At 41.0% G+C, this 24651-nt stretch overlaps 1 protein-coding gene across 1 annotated transcript in view; it reads left to right on the top strand.

The window, feature by feature from the left end:
• Window positions 1-14375, top strand: part of FBLN5 (fibulin 5) — a 111147-nt gene extending 96772 nt beyond the window's left edge. Inside the window, exons 8-11 of the mRNA XM_061611970.1 lie at window positions 8000-8119; window positions 11194-11320; window positions 12444-12636; window positions 14132-14375. Coding sequence (XP_061467954.1) covers window positions 8000-8119; window positions 11194-11320; window positions 12444-12636; window positions 14132-14293 — 602 coding nt within the window. The 3' untranslated portion in view covers window positions 14294-14375. The remainder of the gene's footprint in view (window positions 1-7999; window positions 8120-11193; window positions 11321-12443; window positions 12637-14131) is intronic.
• Window positions 14376-24651: the final 10276 nt, after the last annotated feature.

Below are 24651 nucleotides of genomic sequence, written 5' to 3'. Positions count from 1 at the left end.
TAGTCCTCCCCTGCCTTCCACTCACTGGAACATTACCACACATGTGACAAACCACCCCCACCGACCAAAAATGTGCTAATGAACTTCTAGCAGTGACTATGGATATAGTGGAATATTATTACTTATCAGATTTTCTGTGTTAATGGGAAATCTGTATTAAATTTAAACAACAGGCTGGCATTTTGATTATAACAGTGTTATGTAGGTGCTATGAAAAACATGCATGGATGAGCAGCACCCTATTTCTAATAACTATCATAAATATCTGCAGAGAGTATCACTCTCCCCAATTTCTTAACTGCACGTTTATTTTATTTGGGTTGGCATTTATGGGTCAGGTTTTAGGACTGATATAACCATCCTTGTTTTCCAAACATTTAAGCTTTAACATTATTTGTGCAGTGGGGTTTGGGGGGGTGTTGCATTTTGCTTTCCTCTGGCATCACTGTTAACATTTTTTTCTATACCAGGGATGAAACATCTGTGACTCTCCAGATGTTGTTTGACTCAACTTCAGTTAGGCCCAGCCAGCATAGTATATAATGAGGGATGATGGGAGTCATAGTCCAGCAACATCTGAAGGACCACAAGCAATACTTCGCCAACCCTGCTTTTCACCCATATGTATATCTTTCAGCACAGAATAACACAAAGCATCTGATGAAGTGGACTCTCATTTATGGAAGATTGTGACATAATATGTTAATCTTTAAGATGTCACAAGCAATACTGGCTTGTGTGGTGGGGTGGGGCTGCCCTCCTGGCAGCTGCATCACTGCTGCTTACCTGGAAAGGGCTGAGGCAGGGCAGGGTGGCTGTGAGTGGCAAGGCAGGGTGGATGCACCAGCTGGAACATTGGCAGCTGTGGCTGTGAGACTGGCAGCTCCAGTGCCACTGGTGCATCTGCACAGCCCCAACCTTGCCATTGCCCTACCCTGCCCTGTCTCAGCCTTATCAAGGTAAGCAGCAGTGATGTTGGTGTTAACATAAGATCATAAGATGAACCTGCTAGATCAGGCCAGTGCTCCATCTAGTCCAGCATCCTATTCTCACAGTGTTGGGAGGGTGTGTATGCCCAGCCAGAAGCACCACTACTGGTCACAAGGTCTTTTTTGTTTTTGTTGCAACAGACTAATTTGCCTACCCCCTGGAAATAAAATCTATGTTAAAAGGACAGACTACACATTCAGTGTTTTTTTAAAATCATGCCATGCTGAGACCTCTTACCTTTGGCCAAGAGTTAGAACAAATATGAAAATGTAAAGATTTGCACTCAAATCTTCAATCAAACTTAACTTATGAATAAGGTCCATTCGTTTCAACGGAGCATACTATCACAATAAATGTGCTCAGGATTGTAGCTATATTAGGGTTGCCAGGTCGGAACCATCCAAAAACCTGAGAAAATGGGGGCGGGCCCTAGTGACGTCATGGGGCGGACCTTAGTGACATCATGGGGCGGGCCCTAGTGACATCATGGGGCGGACCTTAGTGATGTCATGGGGCAGGCCCTAGTGACATCACGGGGCGGGCCCTAGTGACATCATTAAACATGATACATTGTATCAACCACAGTTGCTTGGAGCATACCATTCAAAAAAAAATTCTCTGGAGATTAAAATAGAAATCTTACCTAAAATAGGGTGTTCCTAGGTCCATCTGAAGTGACAAGGTCATTCTTTCTCACAAGCTTAGGGTGATGCAAAATGGAAATGGACTGCCTTTAAGTTGATCCCAGATAGGGTCTTCATGGTAAGCAGTATTCAGACAGAGGTGGTTTACTATTGTCTTCCTCTGAGTCTGACAGGCAGTGACTGGCCCAAGGTCACCCAGTGAGCTTCATGGCTGTGTGGGGATTCAAACCCTGGTCTGCCGGGTCACAGTTCAACGCCTTTAGGGAACATTTAATCTAGCTTACTTGCTTCTGGCAAGAAGGGTTTATGTGCCCTCAGGCCAGGCCATTATTGGAAGAAAGGAGCTTAGTGTTGCAGAGATGTTAGATGGGAGCACAGATGGATGCCCCTGAAGGCAGCAACTGTAAACATGCTTATTAAGGAACTAAGCCCCATAGAACTCAATAGGACTTACTTCTGAGTAGATGTGGTTGCAGCCATGTTAAACAAATTAAACCAGAACTATCACTAGAAGCTAAAATGATGAAACTGAGGTTATCATACTTTGGACACATAATGAGAAGACATGATTCACTAGAAAAGATAATAATGCTTGGAAAAACAGAAGGGAGTAGAAAAAGAGGAAGGCCAAACAAGAGATGGATTGATTCCATCAAGGAAGCCACAGACCTGAACTTACAAGATCTGAACAGGGTGGTTCATGACAGATGCTCTTGGAGGTCACTGATTCATAGGGTTGCCATAAGTCATAGTCGACTTGGAGGCACATAACAACAACAGGCTTCAATCCTAAATACATATAGTAGGTTGTATATGCCCCGCCCTATGGAAACAGTGGGACTTATGAGTAAACATTCATAGGATTGTGCTGTTAAGTATTGAAGTTACAGCTATTTTTGTTAACCTTTTAAACCTCAATCAGCCTTTTTACTTTGAGCTTTTCATTGCATAAATTATTCTAGACATTAACATTTCATAATGAAGTTTTGCTTTGCATATAGCTTACAGATTTCTGGTTAGTCATGCAATCATTCCAGAGTCTTTTAGATATTGAATAAATCTGTTGCTGTGTCTTAATAAGGCAGTACATACAGAATTAATTCTGCTGCAATCAGCGAGGAGCTGGGTTGCACTCATGGTGCGACCACATTCAGTGAAATCAGTGATAATTTAGGTTGCTGTCCTATGCATATTTAGGACTGGGAATAAATATTGTTAGTGGGTTAGACTTCCGGGTAAACATACATGGAATCAAACTGTTAATTTCATAAAAAAGAAAGCAAAGCTAGTTTAAGGGCAGATGTACTGGCTGTTACAGATGCCATATTAAATACCACAGGGACTTTCAAAATTGCCCAGAAGGGCAAATTCCAGCAGACATAGTTTCTCACAACATTACAACCGTCCAGAAATTGTAACCTACTGTTAATTAAAAGGCATATAGGAAGTTGCTTTGCATTAAGCCAGGCCATTGGTCCAACTAGCTGAGTATTGTTTTGCAGGATTTCAGACTGGGGTCTTTCCCAGCCTGACTTGGAGATGCCAGGGCTTGCACCCAGAACGTTTCCTGTTCAAAGCATGTGGTATACCACTGAGCCCTTCCTTCAGGAATTTGCTTTTTTAAATCTGGCAGTGTTATAATGCAGGGTGGGGAAACCTATGGCACCCAGATGTTGGACTACAACTCCATTCATTCCTGACCATTGGCTATGCTTGCTGGGACTGACAGGAGTTAGAGCAGCCTTTCCCAACCAGTGTGCCTCCAGATGTTGTTGGACCACAACTCCCATCAGCCTCAGACAGCATTGCCAATGGTCAGGAAAGGTGGGGATTGTGGTCCAACAACATCTGGAGGCACACTGGTTGGGAAAGGCTGAGTTAAGAGTCTAACAACATCTGGAGGGCCATGGTTTCCCCAGACCTGCTGTAGTGGCTGGTGGATCTTGAACTGTAGTGTATGTGGCAACTGGATATTTGCAGGATCAGAGCCCTCTGATAATCAGTTTATTGACCCAATGGGAGTTTCCACCCACAGCTCCCATCATGTATCAGCTGACAATTTTAATCAGGTGTGTGGAACCTTTGGCCCACCAGATGTTGCTGAACTACAACTCCCATCATCCCCAGCAAGCATTGTTAATAGCTAGGTAGGGATTATGAGAGTTGTAGTTCAACAACAACTAAAGGGCCACAGGTTCCCCACAGCTGCTTTTAACTAACTAGAGTCATTTATTGATTAGCCAGAATACAACATGATTCAGATTATGTTGCATTGTGACTGAGCTGGGACACAATGGATCATCTGTAACCATTAGAAACAACAAGCTGACATGACAGCCCTTAACATGACTATATCTTCACTAAACTAACATTACAAAGTTCCCAACAGTTTGTAAGCTGCAGTCATAAACTGTAAAATAGCTGAAACTATGTCAACATCTATGTTCAGCAGGCACTTTGAGATAAAATAATTACAGCTGAACCTTCTATATTGTGCAGTAATTTTCAAGCAGTTTCTTTATTTACAAGCTAAAGGAAACATCAGTTCAATACTATGTCATTCTACAGGTTTGAGTAATACTATACATACACTTCATCCCTGATAATTTCCAACAACTCTTCAGCTTGTGTTTACACATCCTTAGATTTCTGGCAAGCAATCACTTTGTAACCAGCTAGCTTATTTTATGCACAAGTTTAAAAATGTGGTTTCAAGAAACGAGCAGTCAGACTCAGTTCAGTTATTATTTCTTCATGTTCTGTTCTGTGCCTCTTGCAGCCCAGTCCCACATACATTTACTTGAAAGTAAGTGCTGAGTTTAATAGTAATTAAGCTTGTGTGTGCACAGAATTTCAGCCTAAGGACAGAAGGGACTACATATTATTTTAGCAAATGCAGGTTCCCAAACCTGTGGTAGCCAAAATAATGTAAAGTGAAAGCAGGGGAGAACTGGCATGTTATTTTACTTTATCTGGAATATTTCTGTTTCACCCCATCCCAGGCTGGTTAACAATGCAAATGTTGGAAAGGAGAGAGGAATCTTTAAACTTACCTCTCACCTGCCAATTCCCCCTCCTCATGGCTCTAGCAGCTCAGTTTACTTTCAGTTATGGAGTCCATAAAGAGTGGGAGCAATGACCCAGGCAGGGGGTATTTGTCTGCAATAGCAGAAGGTGTAGTGGGGCTGAATCTGCTTACTCCACAGCTCAGTTGCCTGCCCCCCCCTCTCTCTCGGGCCTACCAAGCCTGTTTCCCCGGCGCGACGACTCCCAAGCAGAGGCCTAGCTACCAACAAGCTGGGCCGGCCTCCTCTGACGAGGCCTTCTTGCTCCAGGGGCGGCGGCTACACTTTACTCACTTCCTGTCTCTCTAGTAGTCCCTCCCTCAATGACAAAGGGTGGGAAGGCGGCCAGTCAATCACGCACGCATGTCAATCACGCATGCGTGCCTGAGGGAGACACTGAAAAGCCGGAGATCAACGGCTTCAAACAAACTATGGCCGGAGGCCAGAGACGGCCCCGTTTTGCCAAAAACTCCGGCAGAAAACCGGAGACCTGGCAACCCTAAGCTATATGTATTTGGTTGAATTAGTGCCACTTAATTGCTGAACTTTTGCTTGGCTTCCTGCAGTTGAACTAAAGGAGCTTTTACAAATGTTCTCACCACAAGCTCGCTGCCAGTGACCATTATCACTGCAGTCAAATAAATTTAAGCATATGACTGCAGTAAGGATTATATGACTGTTTCTAGTGCTTCTATGCTTGTTTCAGTTACAGCACTATAAACATTTGGTTTAATTTGAAAATGATTAGTTAAGCCTAGTTGTGTTATGAAAAGGTCCCCTGTGGCTAGTTAAATGAGAGAGTCCATTCAAGCTCTGGGAAAAATAAATCTCTGGAAAATATTTTTGGTTCCCCCACCTCGATTTATCATGCATGGATGCAATGATGCCTGGCTATCAGTAAAACGGACGTTCAGTGTGTGGATACAGGATGCTGAGGGACGGAGCAGCACTTCTTAGGCTGGGGTGAGGAACCTCAAGCCCGGGGGAGGTGAATGTGGCCCTCCAGGCCTCTCTGTCTGGCCCTCAGAACTATCCCCAGGCCACACTCCCACTCCCCAGGCCATGCCCCTCACTGGCTCTGCTTCACACCCGAGTATTTTTGCCTGGCTGGAATGCGTCCTTGAACTCTGATAATGCCTCTTGTTTGCCTAAGTGGAGGATACAGAGGGGTGTGTGAGTAAGTATGAAACAAACCTCCTGTACAAAGGCACATTTTATATGTGTTGCTCCACCCACTTCTGCTCTGACCCAAACAACCACTGGCCTGTGTCCGCCTAGGAATGTTGCCCAGAAGGGAATGCAGCCCCCAGGCTGCAAAGGATTCCTCTCCCCCTCTGTCTTAGGCCTTTCAACTGGGAAAGCTTTCCTTTAAAAAGGGAAATAATACGTCATGCCCAACATTGAGCAGGTATATCTGCCTTCTGTCTTAGTTTTAACCTTTCTACAGTAGTGCGTTTCCATGATGTGAAAAGCACCAAAAATTGCTAAATTTACTAGTCCACTAGTTCTTAATTTGGCGCTAAAATAACTATTATTGTTATTAGACATGTTCCTTTGTTCAGTATCTGACTGCATTTGATATTTGCAGAAACTGCAGGAAGAAAGAAATCATGTCCCTAAGAGATACAGAATGCCAGTGCTGGGATTAGAGTGTCTAGGGGCCAAGGCCAAATTCACATGCTGCTGCTGCTCTTAAAATTGCAAAAACAAACAAACACAGACCTCCTTTGCCCTTCCAGCAGTGTCAAAATATAGCAGGGAATAAATCATCTTAGCTTTCCCTCAGTTTGGCTCAACACTAGAATTGCTTTGGTCCTGTGGGCATCTTCAGAATGTAAGGTTTGTGCATATCTTCTCCCCAAATAAAATTCATTTAAATCTGGTTTCAATCTAAGTTTTGGAAGATTGCTTAGTCATCCTTGTATTGTGAAATCCTTGACTGGCCTAGTTCTGCACTCATCTGTAGCTAGTCTGGTGTCTCTGTATTAGTTTATGGCCATGGTTTATATAACATAATTTACACAGTCTGCCAGTGTTACGAGGGGAAGGTTTATCCTGGGACATAATCCCTTATCCAGGAAAAGGCAGTTTAGGCAGGTGATCTCCCGATGTGGGTCAAGAGTGGCACAGCTGAACATACAAAGTCTGAGTGATTCATTTGTGGAGCTCCATTGTCCATAAGTGGGCAGGGTGGATAAAAACTGAAGGAAAAGGGCATCTTGCACTTGTCATACAGGACAAGAAGTTCAGGAAATGGCATATGATGGGGAATAAGTGTGAAGTCACCACAGTGGGTGATGAAATACGGGCTGCTATCTGTCAGTGGAGGCAGATCTGGAGTTGTGAGATGAGTCATGGGTTGCATAGGATAGGCCCAACCTCTATTGAAACTAGAGATATTTGAATATTCCAACAAAATAGAAACAGGAGCAGAAATGGCTGATGTTCACTTATTCTTCCCATGTCTGGAATAGAAATCCACCAAAATGTTCAGTTTTTGCTGCTGCTATTGCTTTCAGTCCGCAAATGATACATAATCTATTATTTTTTTCTCATTCGTATTTGTTTCCTTTGCATTGAAATAGTGGATAATGACAATGTACTTTACATAATTTATGTAACTGATTATGTAGGTTTCATAATTTCACCACAGTGAACAGTGAGACAAATAATGTAGTTTTTGGTGGAAGATTAGCTGCAGCAGAACAGAAACAGTGCTATATGCAATGAATACAGGGTAGAATGGAAAACTATGCCTTTTTACATCCCTAAATGAAACCCAACACAACCTAGGAGCAGGGCCGGATTAATCTGAGGAGGGCCCCTAGGCTGATTGGTGTTTGGGGGGCCCTTCTCCTCTTAGGCACACATGTGTGGCATCAACCAAGATGGTGGCAGAGTCTTCAGCCCCTTAGGGAAACCTCGGCCTCCATCTTGATTGTTGGCAAACCACAAAAAACAGCAGTGAAAAAGGTAAGTGAAGCGGTGGGATGGCGGGCGGTTCAGAAGCTCTCGTCCCGTGATCCGCGGCTTCTGTGGATCGTGGAAGGAGAGCAGAGGGCCCTCTGTAGCTCTAGGGGCTCTCGGGCCAGTGCCCCATGGGCCCCCAAGAGCTCCGGGCCCCTAGGCTTCAGCCTACTAAGCCTAATGGATAATCCGGCCCTGCTCAGGAGGCATCCTAAGATAGCATTACAGAAAATTAGTTGAGAAATATAGGTTGAACCCCTTACCCATTAGGTTAATAACAATCAGAACCTATCATGAATGAACTGTTAACCCTTCATAATCCTAAATTTACAGATATGGATGAATGCAGCTTCTCAGAATTTCTTTGTCAACATGAATGTGTCAACCAGCCAGGCAGTTATTACTGCTTCTGCCCTCCTGGCTATGTTCTTCTTGATGATATCCGATGCCAGGGTAAGAACATTTTACCTTTTTTTTTTTTGTAATCAGTAGAAAACATATTCCCCCCCTCCATGGTCAACATAATTTCAGTTTTCTGACACTTTCATAGAGCGGAGAGGGTGGCTTACAGGCTTCCCTTGGTGAATTCTGACTTTTATACTGTGTCTATGTATATGTTTATGGATATGGATATTGTTTCTGTGTTTTGCTTTGTAAATTAATTTGATATGTTTTTATTGTACCTTGTGTATTCTATTGTAAACTGCTTTGAGATCTTTTAGTAAGCTGTCTATAAATGGAAATAATAATAATAGCCTTTTTTCTTGAAACAAAAAAATAATTAATAAAAATAGTTAATGAAACAAACAATTGTCTGTAAGCAATTACAGAATTTGCATTGGAAGCAATGCACTTTGGGGGGTTATTGTGCAATGCCACTGAACACATAACTATGTGAGTGGTGTCATTAAAGTTAACAAGATTCCTGGCTTAAGAGCCATTCTCCAGTGTAGTTAAAGGTTGCACAACAGGTCCCACGCTATTCCCCTTTTCTACTCTCTCTGTGAAGAAAGTGGCAAATCTCCCAGTGACCTTAAAAGAGAAAGTTGACTCCATGCTAAACATGGTCTTGTTTGCTACTGAGCTGTGGACAGCATTTAACTTATTAAAATACTTTAGCAAGTAACTATGTTTTAAGTCTAGGACACTGTTCGTCTGTGCGTGCCTAGTATTCCCCTTTACCAAAAATAATTGGTAAGAAGTGCCGACTGCCCTGGATCCCACTTATCAAAAGACCAGGCCCAGCAGATCTTCCTTTCCACGTTGTCAGAGCAGAAATGCAGTCTGTGCATAGCTTAAGTCCTCGAGACAATCTGTTGTGCATCTGAATACAGGCTCAGATAGAAAAAGGACAGTGTAAACGCTGTGATGGAAAGTGCAGCCTCAATCAGGGAGGAGGCTGCTGACTTGTGCATGTACATCCCACTTCATGTTGAAATTTTCTCCAACACAGTTGTGTGCACACTTATATAACATGGAATGAACCAACTGTGAAGAAGCCTTATAAAGCATGGCCCCATGCATTAGCTCTTAGCAGCATTCTCCATTCACTGACTACACCGATGGACTGCTAATAGAGGCAGGCAAACATGGAGCATGACAAGATGAATTACATGGCATGCGCACTGGTGCTCCAATTATAGTAGAAAAGATAGTTGGGGGCCTTAATGAAATCCCAATTCCCTTTAATTTTAGCCAAATCATGCCCCCCACAAGGTGGCTGTATCTAATTCTATAACTCCTTGAGGAGACTTCATAGTGAATTTTAGTCACGCACTCGCTTTATTGCCTTGTGTTTAGGGTTTGTACACATAAAACAATGGTTGAGAGTTTTGATCTGATCCGGAGTAAATTTTATGATGCATGAAAATTTCACATTTGCAAGATGTTGGGCCAATGTTGTCTTTACTGTTTCTCCCTCCCTCCCTCCTCTTCTTTTTTGGGTACATGCAAGACAAACATATTGTTATTTTATTTATTTCTGTCTACAATGAGGAAAATTTTTTATATGTATTGAAAATTACCCCCCAAAATGTTTTAAAAAATGAGCGAAGTATATGGGTTGTTTGGGGGGGGGGTTGTCCAAATATATACTGTTTTACTAAGTGGCAAGTACATTTCAAGATTGTGACCTTATGGTAGATGGGCTGCTGGATTACACCACCTATTTTTGTGGGGTATTTGACTGCTTATGTCCACAATCTGATTGCCTTCTTCACAGCTAATGAATACACATAACATGGAATTACCTGTGTTGGCCGCAGTGCTGTCAGATTCTGGCATCCATAAATTATGTATTGTTAGGTACTCTCCACTGTCCAAGCGAAAGAAGTTCCAGGGACTGCCAATACAGGGGTTTGTTTCCTTTGGATGAGAGAGCACACTGGAGTATTACTGCGTTTCCATTTTAAAATATATATATATACATGTTGATACAAGCATGCACCCAAACAAACAGCAGTAATCATTAAAGCAGCTTCAGTTCTCCCCAAAGCAAGCAGCATTTATTCACTTGGATCCTCTGGGATGCCTTCTTCCAGCATATATGAAATATCCCTTTCTTGTTAAGTATATTGCACCAAGGGAATTTTTTTTTCTCTTTGCCATTTACATATCTTCTAGAACTCTGGTCCAGACTCACTAGTGACCATTAGCAATCAATCAAGAGTATCCTTATACACTATCTAGCATGTTTTCAGAGTGCCATAAATGAGAGATATGGTACAGTAGGGCCCCACTCATACGGCAGGTTAGGTTCCAGACCCCCGCCAGAAAGTGAAAACTGTCAAAAAGTGGATCAGCTGTAGCGCAGGGGTCTGGAACCTAACCCGCTGATTGCGCCAGAGGAGGAGAAGATCAGATCTTCTGCTCCTCGGGCGCAATCAGCTTGAGTGGGAGTCTGATCACGCCAGAAGAGAAGATCCGCTGTAGCACACTACAGCTGATCTTCCCCTCCTCCAGCGCGATCAGCTGGACTGCTGGAACCTCCAGCCCCCCCCACCTGATCGCCCTCTGGTGCCATATTAGCGGAATGCCAAGAAGCGGAGCCCTACTGTATGAGGAAAAGCTGTTGCATGGTTTGGCATAATCAGTTTTATTTTATGTTATCAAAATAAATGTAAATCAAGATGGTATTCAGTTTGTATATTAGCATAATGGAGGGTTGATTCCACTTACCCCTATCCTATCTCACCCTTCCTTCAAGGATCTCAGGGCTGCATTCATCGGTTTTATCCTCACAACAGCCCTGTGAGGTAGATTAGGCTGAGAATGTATAATTGGCCTAAAGTCACTTAGTGAGCTTCATGGTGAGTGGAAATTCAATCCCAAGTCTCCCTAGTCCAGATCTAATACTAAACCCTACTCTACATCACACTGAGTGTTATATGTGGTGGGCATGCTTCAGGAGTCTTTGAGATGTTTAATTTAATAGTTTACTGTGCCACTTTAACTGAAAAAGGTGCTAAGGGTTTAAAAAGTATATTAAAATACCCCAATTTTTTTTACTTTTATTTTTTGTATTTTAGACATTAATGAATGTGAGGTTGGGAACCACACTTGTACCTCGCAACAAACATGTTTTAATGTCCAAGGGGGGTTCAAATGCATAGACCCAGTAAGATGTGAGGAACCTTATATTTTGATCAACGAAAAGTAAGTAACGTGTTCATAGAAGTATGACAAATAACACACACCCCCGCCCAGCACAAGAATGAACACCAAAAGGTAACCACTGAAAGCTGGACCATTATTACTATCCAAATAAATATGCCTTTGCATAGTTCTGAAAAACTGGCAGTGTTGGTATCAGGAAGGCTTCCCTGCAAAGAGCATGCCGTAAGTGTGGGTGTGCTACCACAGAAAAGGGCCATTCTCTTATTGCCACCTTCGAGACATCCATCCCCTATGCTTATGGTCCCGGTCTGGATCAGGCTCCCATGCTGGCAATTTGCAAGGAAGAAAACTGCACTTAAGGTAATAGACCCAGAGCTAATATATAGTCTTGCATGGTCCTAAGAGGATGATATGAGAACTGTCCTTCCCTTTTCTTTTAATACTAAAAGGCATAAAATATAAAATTCCTTGTCTGACCACCGGATGGCAGGAGACTCAGCTCTATATACAGTTAAGCTAGAAGAAATGTTTATGAAGAGCAGTCAGTAGTAGTTGAGCTGATTTCACTCAGTCAATTCATTCAAATGTTTTCAAAGTTTAGATTTTAATAAGAACTGTTCTATAAAGGATGTTGACAGTACATTGTCTGTGTGCCTCTCTTGATTCAAGTAATGAATTTAAGGTGTAAGAACCCAGAGAATAAATGATTTGTGTATTAATTTAAGTCAGGTGAACTGTGGAATGTCACCTGATTTGAGATGCAGTAATAAGTATTATAAACTGATTAATTTAATGGGCAATTGACTTCAAACATTGGTTGATAAATTCTTGTGTAGGGTGTAGATTATGGAGGAGTAGAGAAAACTGAAATTAAGGACAAAGAGGTTGTGTTATACATTAGAATACCAGATAGCCACTTTGTTTCCTGCTAAGCAACACAAAAATAATTGTCTTGTAAGATTTGCTTAACGTCAGTAATAACATCAGTATGATAATAATTAGTGGAATCTAGTCCATGAAAAATTATGTCACAAATGTGTAGGTCTTTAAGGTACTGCAACATGACTCTTTGTTGTTATTGGTGGTGGTGGTGATGCTGCAACTACTGCTATTACTTCTTTTATGATGATGATGATGATGATGATGATTTCTGTTCTTCCAGTCACTGTATGTGTCCAGCTGAAAATCCTGGTTGTAGAGACCAGCCATTCACCATTTTGTACAGAGACATGGATGTTTCAGGACGTTCAGTACCATCTGATATATTCCAAATGCAAGCAACAACCCGCTACCCTGGTGCTTATTACATCTTCCAGATCAAATCAGGAAATGAGGACAGAGAATTCTACATGCGGGTGAGTAGGATTTGGCGACAGGATCTTGCACTTAAAATTCTTCTTTTTATTTTTAAATGCTATTTTATTTATTTATTTATTTATTAAATTTATTAGTCACCCATCTGGCTGGTTATCCAGCCACTCTGGGCGACATACAACATAAAAACATACAATTCACATTAGAGCATTTAAAAAAAATGTTTTAAACTTTAAACCAGGCTATGCTTAGGTGGTGCTATGGCATTCATCGCCACTAGAGTTTAAACCCAGGCCCAGAAGGGATTGCTGTTGGGGAAAGCATAACTAACAGTGTCGTAATAAAGGTATTAGGCTACTGCTTCTTTCTGGATATTTTCTAATAAACTGACATAGCTGCTTGCATGTTTGTGTGTACCGAGAAGGCTGTATGTTGAATATTTAGCCTATTTACAGCTCAGCACATCCCCAAATACCTTTCCATCAGGGCCGGTTCTAAAGGCTTTAGCCCCTTAGGGAAACATCGGCCACCATCTTGACTGATGGCAAACCTGCATGTGCAGGTGCGCCGCCGAAAAAACAGCACAAAGAAAGGTAAGTAGAGTTAGGGAATGGGGGGCAGCTTGGGATCTCCCGCCCTGTGATCTGCGGTACCAATCCTGCCATGAATAGCAGAAGAGGACTGCCAGGACCCGGGGCAGGCTGGTGCCCAAGGGCCCCGGCATGCCTGGGGCTGGCCTTGTTTTCCATACATGGCAACAGGATAAAATAATGACTATGGCAATAACAGGAAGTGACAGGTAAAGAATGCTTCAAAAACAGAGTCACCTGGGGCATTGGGAATTTGCATAATTGTTACAGACACAACAGAAATGGTTCTTAATTCATTTAGATATGTTGTCCACTTCATCCAAAATGTAACATTTAAAATATAGGTGGAAATAACCCATATCTGATCTTGATTGATAAATACAGGTGTAAATTCAAGTAAATGTTTTTGAGATGGGGAACCTCAGACCCGGAAGCCAAATGTGTCCCTCCAAGCCTCTCTGTCTGGCCCTCAGAACTCTCCCCAGCCATCCCCCAGGCCACGCCCCTCACTGGCCCTGCTTTGCACACATGGCTGCAATGTGTCCTTGATCTCTGTCAATGACTTTTCCTTGCCTGAATGGAGGACAGAGAGAGGTGTGTGGATACTAGCCTACTACAGAGGTAAAATGTACATATGTTGCTTCAGCTCTCAGGCTGAAAAAGAGTCCCCACTCCTGCTTTAGCGAACCTACAAGGAAAATGAATTTCCATTGCTGTGCAGAAACTTTGGCTGGGAAAATCTGGATGATGTCAAACAATCAGCCAATCATAAAGATCCTTACTGGTGATTATGGCCACAATCCTCAGTCACCTGCAGTAATAAAGTTCTCCTCTGCCTTTAGCAACAGAGCTATGATTTTGTTGCAGATGTCTTGGAGGAATTAGCCTAAGTTCACCTGACATGTTTGGAGAACCTCAATCTCTTCTCTTTGTGTTTTCCACACAGCAAACTGGACCTATCAGTGCCACTCTAGTGATGACCCGTCCTCTGAAAGGGCCACGTAACATTCTGCTGGACCTGGAGATGATCACTGTTAACACTGTCATCAACTTCAGAGGAAGCTCCGTCATTCGGCTGAGGATATATGTATCGCAGTATCCCTTCTGAGTTTCATTGCTTTCCTAAAAAAACAAACACACACACACATATAAATAAATCTGAAAAGGACATTATCCTTTTTCTGCCAGAACATTCTTCTCAGGAGTCAATGCATCTAATAACTCAACATGAAATAAGTATTAAAAGTTGCCACAATGGCTCACATTACGATGGGCCAGGCCTCCTCATGGTTTGAAACCACCTGAGCTTTGCATTGTCAGTGAATTCCATAGGCATTTTTTCTTTTCACCAAACGTGCTAAGAATCTTTTGTCTTCTTGCTTTCCAAACTTTTTATAGGGTGTGATTATAAGCTTAAGAAACTGTGAAGTTCTCCACCTTTATACTGGCAATGCTGCTTAGTAAATCACCAGAGAAACCGTGGGAAAAGCTGGCTTTTGCTCTCTCTTTTTCCTTTATTTTAAACAAAGGTTTTTTAAAAAGTAAAAAACACCCTCTCAAAAATGTCTGTGGAATCATCACTTCTGACCTTGCATGTGTCTCAATGGAAACTGTCCCTATTTCATCATGCTTTATTTTTACATCCAAATAGAAAGATTTTCCTTCCTTTCAGTATGGGTTCTTTTCTGCCTTAAAACTTTGGCCAGAATCACATACTTACACGTGGTCAATAGAAGGACAGTGGTTCATTGTTGGATCTTCTGTTTTGGAGGCAAAGCGTCCCAGGGTCAATCCCCAGCATCTCCAGATAGGGCTAGGAATATCCCTTGTCTGAAATTAGAGAACCTCTGCCAGGCAGTGTAAGTAATTCAAAGCTAGATCCCTCAGTGGCCTGACTGTGCATAAAGTAGTTTCCCATGTCCCTATGTAGTTGTTGAATAGCTCCCCCCACCCTCCAGTGCCACATGGTAAATCCTTTGTAAATCTGAAGGGACTTTTTTCAAAAGTAGTTTGCAATATGGCATAGAGGTTTGGTTTTCAAATTTGAAAAATCAAAAATCTCGCTTGGCATGCTCAAGCTGTTGGGTTCACATGAGCTATCTCTTTGCATCCCAGCCATTACAAGGAACTTAGTTTTGAGAAAAAGATCACTGGATGGTATATTTTAAACTATTTATTGTAAAATATATAGGACCGAATTCTCCATTTGTACCTCAGGCTCCCATAACACCAGCAGTGATGGGATCCGTTGGCTGATGCCAGTTTGAAAGCATTCTGTTGACCTAACTGGTTGATATCAATTTGAGTTCATTCTTTGTCCACTAACTGCTGCTTTTACCAATCTGTTTTTTCCCCTCACACAAAAAATTGATATTAATATAAAGAATTTTAAAGGAAATTTGATAATGTTAAAGGAAATATCTATATTTTGAAAGGAAATATCGATATAGGAAATATCAGTATTATCGTTCTTAATATTGATGTTTTAAAGGTGGATTATTTTTTTAAAAAATCTGTTTTTGAAAATAGCCACAGAAAATCGCTATATAAAAATCCGATCAGCAATGATATAGAGAATAAGCAAAATAATGGAAACTTTGGTACCAAATCTGAATTAGGCAGAATTCTAGCACATTCCTAATCACCAGTCACAATGCTGTCTGCAGTAGATAATGAGCTCCACTACGGAGTATGAAATCAAACGTGCGAGTCACATTTCCGCTCTGAAGACATTCAGGTCTGCATGCTGAACACCTAGAAGCTTCTTTGTTGTCTTCTGTGAGTAGGCAATGAGATACCCAAGGGAAGTGCATAGCTCAGTGGTAAAATACATACACACAGCGATGGGGGAGAAATTCAATTTAGTTCATATTTGAAGGTAAGCATACCTCATTCGTACCTTCTGAAACAATACACAAACTGAAAGAGTCACCTTTCTAAATTGGCACTTCTCCAAATTTTGCAGTGCAGTTCTCCAGCCAAGTAATGTGTACAAAAATGCATATAGTGTGAATAAAAATGCATATATTTGTGAAAATAACACACTAAAATGCATAGGGGAAATTGTTTTGCAAAAATGTGTATATTAGGCAAAATTGCATACAAAAATGTGTATATTAGAAGAAATTCTCACTTAAAATGCTGATGAATTTTCATGAGGACTTAAAAGAAACACCCACAAACTGATGTGGGAATGTGAACAACAAGAACTTAAAACTGGAAAAATAAAGAAACTGAGGGAAACCAGAATTAATAGATTCACCCATCTCTGCCATGCAAGGTCCCAGTTCAGTTCACAGCGTCTCTAGTTATAGGATCTCAGGTACCAGACTGGGAAAGCCTTTTGTCTGATACTGTGGAGAAGAGATCCTATAGCTCTGTATGCACTACACACAGTGGCTCATGTCCCAAATAGCCATTATTATGTCACATGTCATTTATTTGCTTTGAGAAGCTTTTATGTCTTAAATCTTAAGTACTTCAAGATGTGAAATATTTTACTCTTCTGTTTCTGTTAGATTGCTGTCATGGTTGAGCTGACATAGAATTTAGCTAACATGAACTAGTGACCCAACAGAGCAATCCTAACTATATCTACTTGGAAGTAAGTCCTATTATATTCAATGGAGCTTAGTCCCAGGTAAGTGGAGTTAGGATTGCAGCCCTTGTCTACTCTCTTAATGCACATCCAAGCATCATTTTTTGTCTGAATTTCAACAGTAGCACAGTAGCCAACACATTCAGGTTTAGAAAATTAAGATGTGAAGAAGTTACCTGTGCATCTCCTGGGATTATTGTGGTTGTACACAATAATGTTATTCTAAAATCCCAGAAGAGGCAGAATGGAGAACATATTTATAGGAATAAAAACTGAAACAAATCATATTTAGGATACAACTGTGAATATGGCTTCTTCCTTATGCATAAAACCTATTTTCTTCCAATTTTGTTTTAAGAGTTGATTTCCAGCACCAATAATGTATCACATCATATGTGCTTCTAAATGATTTCAATAAATCTGAGTAACAGTCATTCAATTGCTTAGTTGGCTGTTGGAGTTTGGGATGTATTAGTATTATTTTGCTTAGTTTTCAGAAAGTTTTTTGAGAGAGAAGTAGATTGTTCAGGAATTGAAAACAATGAGTTGTTCAAAATTTTAAATATTCATGTGGTTCATATTGGGTCTATATGCTGGTTAGTTTTCCCCCTGAATATTCCGAACACGTAAGATGTTGTATTCCGGGTTCAGTTTTGCTTAACTTATAGACTGTGCAATGTGTTAATGTTTATAGGATCAATTTCCATTGCTTACATTTCAATATTTTAAGCTCCACAAATTCTTTTTTCAAATGAGCAAAGATATGGTTGCCTATGTAGGTGTGGACTCTCAATAACCTCTACCATAAGCAATTAAATATGGTTTCATAAAATATACTATTTTAAAATAGACTTATCACTTATTTTGTTGGACCAGTGCATTAAGTACTTTTATGTACATAATTCAAACATGATTTAATGTCCTAGCTTGAATATTTGAAAGAACAAACTTGGAGTATTCTACAAAGTATTTTTTTCAGATGAGTTTTTGCCCCAATTTTGAACATAATGGTAATCTGTCATTTACTATGATAAATTATGTGCACAAGCGGAAGCACACCTCAAGCTTGTTTGCTCTCTTCTTTAACAGTAAGACTGTGAGGAGGAGATTGGAAACATGCACTTTCTGGTTTAAAGTAACCAGAGTTTCTTGTTTCACATGAACTGGATAAACTCTGGTTAGTTTAAACCCTGTTTTGCTTAATCAAAACAGGACCAGTGATTTATGATCCTGACTTATTAGAAAATTATTGTTTAAACTAACCAGAGTCTCTCCCCCCACCCCAGTTCAGGGGAAAGAAGAAATTCTGGTTAGTTTGTAAGTAGTGTTTTGAATCTCGTGTCCATGCTGGAGGAGCATGCAAGCCCAAAGTGCACTGATCATGCATGTAATACTAAACCACAGTTTAGCGTCACATCTGAGGAACTAGTCTTTGTGTGTGCATGTGGAAAAACAGGCAAAGGTTATTTACTTGAGCAGTGTCCAGATGCTGGTAAAATGCCCTCCTCCCAACAGTCAGATTGCTGTTTGCATTTGCTAACAAAATAATACTTTTTTTCTTGAGCAAGTACTTGCATTATATTTTCCCCCACCAAGGGTTCCCTTTTTCTACTGCATTATGTGATAATAGAATATCACAGTATAATTACAGATTCCTGCTAGTGTTAGACACACTTTTCGTCTTTGCTATTTACAAAGGCCCATAATCACTTCAGAATACTTATATCTATGAAAAAGGCACAGAGAAAATTACTAATCTACCAGCAAGTTCTTCTGTGAAAACTCTTTGAATTGAATGGAAATAAATAAAATATGCCCACTCTTGAGCAGCTCCCATTCATTTCAGCATAGCTTGTGAAAGAGATATTTCCCAATGGAGTGTGCTGTTTGGCCACAAAGCTCATGGGTTTGTGCTAGAATGCTAACAAGTATTTACCTCCATTTCACCCAGCTATAGGTAGTTACTTAGGCTGCAGTCCAGCCCCCCTTTGTGCTGGGTTTGGGGGGGTTGTAGACTGGCTAGAGGTAACTCTCCACTGGCCTCTGTCCACAGAGTGACACCAGAGTCACTCTGCCAGAGGTTCCTTCTTTTACCTGCCTAATTTGCAGGCAAGCGGAAGTATCTCTGGTCCAAGGAAAGCCTCCAAATGAGACGTTCCAGGGAGGGGCTATGGAAAGCCCCAAAATGGGGCATTACTGAGGTAGGTAAAAACTGAGCTGGCCCAGGATCCACTGGATCCTGAAAGTACAGGTGATCCTCATCACTCTTGAATCTTCCATTGGCTGTGAAGCCTAAAGCAAGGATGGGCAGAAGGAAAATCGTGATCTACTCACAGACCTCTGGGTCATTTGCAATAGGTTGGCAAGGGTTCCTATCTCCCAATTGCTTAACAATCTGAAATAGAAAAAGAAAACTGACCAGGCATGGACAATCGGGTGAAGGGCTGTGACCGCAGTCCAGTTCTGGTAGTGAAAACAATTTCCTAGGCCCAGAATGTGCTCAGAGATACCCCGTTCTTTAACTGCAACTGTATTTCTTTTGCATTTGGCTCTGGTTAGTAGATCTTGGAGTTCTAGTACAAAAACAAAGCAGATCCAACAAGACTGAAGTCTGCCCACCCTTGGGCTAAAGTGCTTTATACAGACCAGCACAATGAGCCAGACTTTCCACTTTATTCCACAGCATATTTATACAGTGGCTTGAATTTGATAAAAAATCAACCCTTCAAATTCATAATTAAAATATATTTAAGATCCAATCAGTCCATTCCATTGAGACTCTGAAAGGTCTAGAAAGCACTGAAAGCTTCAAAATATAGGCCATCCTTTAAAAAACATGTATTTCATTATTTCATCTTTAGAAACATCACTGAGACTTGATTTTCCTGTATATTAGCCCTTGCACTGTCACATGTGTAGAGCATAGCAGATTTTAACTTGTGTACAGCGGCTATAAATTCTAGTGTATTTATACTACTTATCAGCAAAATTTGCATATTTTCAATGTGTTAGAATAGAAGAGTTTAAAAGATTCCAGAACCTTGACATAAGATACAGCAGAACCCACTTTCTTATTTTGTAATTGCAGAGTAATGAAATCAAAATGCTGTGACATAGCAAATTACAAGACTCCCTCTTTTGCACTGCCTGTGCACATAGGCATTTGAGATGCAAAAATAGGACTCTGTTAGTCCTGTAGTGATCCTTTGTATGTTATGTATGTATAGGTTGGATCATGCCTACAGTGGACTGGATCATGCCTGTAATAATATAGTTCAGCATTTTAGAATTATGAAACTGGCAAATAGTACTGCAAACGAAAACCCAGCTATGTAGAACAAGGAGGAATTGGGCTCAAAAATTACATTTTAGGAGACAAAACTGTTTCTAAATCAGGAAGTTAGGAGCAACAAAAATTTCTTGCCAGTTTTTCCCCCACTGGCCACCATTAGCTATGAGATAACTGCGGATAATCAAAGTTATAGTAAAAAAAATACCCAATCTGTTTATGCAGAGTAAGCTTGTCTTCCCATGATTTTTAAAGATAGATGCTTCCAACTTTTGTCCGTGGGATAGTACTGGAAGATTAATGTAACTTTTTAGAAGTAGTATGATGGTTGCGCACTGGGTAAAGTAGCTAATTAATTCTATCAGGAAAAGAAACACCAACACAACTGGGCAAATGCAAGATGAAAGTCCTCTGGTGTTCCAAGCCATTTTTGCAAAATGACTGGAGGCACTTTTTGCTTCGAGAATTTTGGTGGATGTCTTGCAATTGCATATTCACCAACAGGCCAATGAAAGTCATTAAACAAAGCCTGTTTTTTCTCAGTCAGAGCCTACACCTACAAGCACTTCTGTGAGGAAAGGAAAATAAGTATTACCATTTTCCCCTAATGTAATGCACTCCAGGTATGCCAAGTAATGCATATTTAGCCAGTGATGCCCGTCACTAATACAGGCAAGACATATACCTGGCAGAAGGGCTCTTCCACCATCCTTCTCCCGCAAAACCCTTTTAATGAGAACTAAATGTTGGGAGAAGAGCCATCCCTATAACAGTGACCCCAAGTGTAGCACTTAGTCCACTATAGGGGTGAAATAGACATTTTTCATTTATATGGACCAAGGAAAGGGGCGACCTTGAGACACCACTGACATGGAGGCTAATCCTTGTTCCTAGTGACCCCAGCTATTGAGAAGCCTGTTCCTAACAGAACCTCTTTTCTCTGCATAGCCATATCATGGGACCTCGTATGTGCCATTCCAGTTGTGTTCAGTCTATTCCCAACACCACCTCCAATGTGGGCATGTTCACAATTCAGATGATCAAGCATTTGATACTGTGATATAAATAGTTGGCATCACAAAGGGGCGATACTGTAATTTATGCTGAATGGTGTTTCTGATTCTTTCACACACAAATCCTTACTAATTTGTATCTGAAACCAATTTTAAAAAATTCTTGTATTTTTTTAACGATTGTGAAGGAACAAAGCATTGAATATACCAATGTGGGAACATTCTTTAAAGCTTTTGTAAAAAAATTTTTTTTTTCATTTCCAATAAAATTATACGTGATTTTTTAACGAGAACATTGTTTTAACTGAGAAGATAAACACACGTGTTTATTACTTTTAGCATTTTACAGCATTCAAATTCTTATTTTTGTTTAATTATTTAATTAGATTTTTACTCGCCTTTTGCCACAAGGTTCCAGGGCAGGTTACAACAATCAATACACAATTATAAAACAAATAAAACATTTACAACCATAAAGCAAATGTGAAAAATACTTGACACTGGAATCTACATAACTAATATTTGGTAGAATTTATATGAAGTTAATAAGGAAATTCATGGTCAGGGGAGCCAGGGCTTTAACGGAAACCTCCTGGTCTAAGGACTTTAGTTTAAGGGAGGGATACAAATCCTCTGGCCCAGGCCATGGACCTAATTTATCCCACCAGTCCTCTTAACTTGGTACCCACCACTCTCCCCAAACCAAAGCATGCAGAGTCCTGGATAGTTCACCATAGCTATGCATGCTCAGGTTGCAGAGCCCTCTTCAGGCACAAAAAAAAAAACCATGAGTGATCCCTGTGACTGCCCAGCACTATGGAATTGGGTCTTATAAATGGCTTGTAGCTTAGCCTTGTGTTTTACCTGGTCAACAGAGCAGAACCGTCCACCTGCTGGGTATCACACTTTCAGGCACTCTGATTTGGAGATCATACAGGCCCACTTAACTCTAAAGCATAGTTCAGCATTTCAAGAACAAGTCTCTTCAGGTGCAAGCATTCCCCTTTCTCTCTCCTCCTCCAGCCCATCCATAAGAAGCAAGCACTTCCTGGTTTAAAACTAACCACAGTTTGTTGTTCTGTCCAGCCTGGCAGCTGTGGTTAGATTAAACTATAGCTTATTGAAATAAGCCAGGATCAGAAACGGAGGAGACCCATTGAAATTAATGAACCTAAGTTTGTCATGTTCACTAACTTCAATGGGTCTACTCTTAGGAGGACTAGCACTGAATACCAATCCCTGGTTTGATCTTGGCTTGTTTCAAACTTTAAACTAACCACAGTTTCCATTTGGATGCAACAAAAAACTGCAGTTAATATAAACCAATAAGTGGATGTTTCTCATTGTCCTCTTGCAACAAGGAGGGAAGAGAGGAGTATTTGTTCCAAGGCTCAAGCATGCTTGCTCCCATTAACATGCTACAGCTGAAATAGGGTAATTGTGCATGTTACTTTACAGATTCTAGTCCTCTATTTGAAGAGTTATTGAGTCCAAGTCTCGTTTAAAGGCAAAGAATCCTAAGGGGGGAGAGCAGGGGCCTTGTGATGGCTCATCAACAATTAGCACCTGGACACAAACTGAGCAGATACACAAATCACCTGGTTACAGCCTACCATATTATGAAATGTATTGAATTTCTATTTTAATTAATAATTATTATTTCTAAATATGAATCCATACATATACATTAGCATGTACAAATATTAAACAAATCTATGTCCTCTTCTCTATTGTAACCTATGCTTTTAAACTTCATTCATTAGTGTTCTAGGGCAGCAGTGGGGAACCTCTGACTAGGGTTGCCAGGTCAGAAGCATCCCAAAGCCTGAGATTTCAGGGGTGGGCCCTAGTGATATAATGGGAGCAGGTCATAGTGATATCACAGGGGTGGGCCCAAGTGATGTCATGGGGCGGTCCCAAGTGATGTCATTAAGCATGATACATTAAGCATCAACACAGTTGCTTGAAGCATACAATTCAAACAAAAACATTTCTCTGATTGGAAATTAAGATAGAAATCTTAGCTGAAAGATAGAGCCTGGGTAGGGAACATTTAATCTAGCCTACTTGATTCTGGCAAGAAGGATTTAAGTGCCCTCAGGCCAGGCCAGTCACCAGATGGCCATTGTAGGAAGAAAGGAGCCTAGTGTTGTGGAGATAGGAGCACTCAGGAGTAAAGATGGATGCCCCTGAAGGCTGCAATTCTAAACACACTTACTAAGCCCCATAGAACTCAATAGGACTTACTTCTGAGTAGATATGGTTTGGATTGTGCTGTTGGTAAAGCCTGACTAGGGATCCTCTGCAAAGATATCCATAGCCATGCAGGGTTGGCAACCCCTTGCCTACAATGCCCTGGCCGTACCTTTCAACATGGATGCTCCAAACTTCTTTACAGATTTGACCCTTCACTTCAGAAAGAGGTCTGAGAAGCAAATAAGAGTAAAAAGATTCTCTACCCTTTTCTGTCTGTCTTGTGGGCTGCTATAAACTCACTTTGACAGCCAATCCAATTCCAGTGAGCAATAACAGAGAAAAAACACACATGGTTTGATCTACCTTCACAGACAGCAGCTTGAGAACAACAATTGCAGCCACACTTCCCAATATGCGAATTCGCTTTTGCCACTACACAGTCATCAGAAACCGACAGTACAGTTAGACTCAAGACAAAAACTTCAAATAAAGATTTCACAACTCCACTACTAACTGCAGTAAAGACGACATTACCTATTTGCGATGCGCATGCATTACCACAGAGTAATACTAAGTCAGGAGCGGTCGCCTCTAATATTTCCTTGCTACCTAACAGCCCAATTTTGAAAAATCTGGAGTCCAGTACCAGTGGCTGCAATAATGAAGAACCCTATAGCTTCTTCAATGAAGAAGAGGAGAGTCTCTTTACTGCCTTCAGCGCTTTACCAAATCCAGCACAACAGGATATCTTCTTGCGACTGCAGAGATTATCCAAACACCTTAGGGACAGAATGACCCAACCGAAACTTTCTACTCATATATGTATGGGACTTCATACTGACCCGAAGGAGCCTGGATATTTACAAGCTGAACGGGAATCACACTTCCACTCACCTTCAGAGGATAAAGTTACCCACCTTCAACATCATTCCTCAGAGGACACACAAACAAACTGTATGCCAGCTCTCGAACCGCGCCGGAAAAGCTTCTTGAATACACATTCCGTCCCATCTTGGACTGATGTGAGATTCTTGGAGAAGGAAGAAGAGGGTTCTCCACCCAAATGTACAGGCCAAGAGAAGCAGCATCTTCCCAGGGTGATAGCTTCCAATGTTAGTAGACCAGCACACACTTGTGAGGCGATAATTCACCTTCCGGTGGATCACAGCCCAATAGCTAGTCTTGGTGATTCGAATTTTTTACTCAAGGAGCAGCTTGCCGTTCGACCACATCTAACTGTATCTTGACAAAATAAGACTCTACGTAATCCTAAACTTACTCTCATATCTTGGAATATTGCGGGTTGGAGGAGTAAGAGCTGTGACCCCGCATGCATGGACTACATAGGCAAACATGATATTATTTTCCTG

The sequence above is a fragment of the Rhineura floridana genome, chromosome 2, assembly GCF_030035675.1.
Source record: "Rhineura floridana isolate rRhiFlo1 chromosome 2, rRhiFlo1.hap2, whole genome shotgun sequence".
NCBI lineage: Eukaryota > Metazoa > Chordata > Lepidosauria > Squamata > Rhineuridae > Rhineura > Rhineura floridana.
Note: the sequence above shows the minus strand (reverse complement) of the source record. Positions and strands in the feature narration are given on the sequence as shown.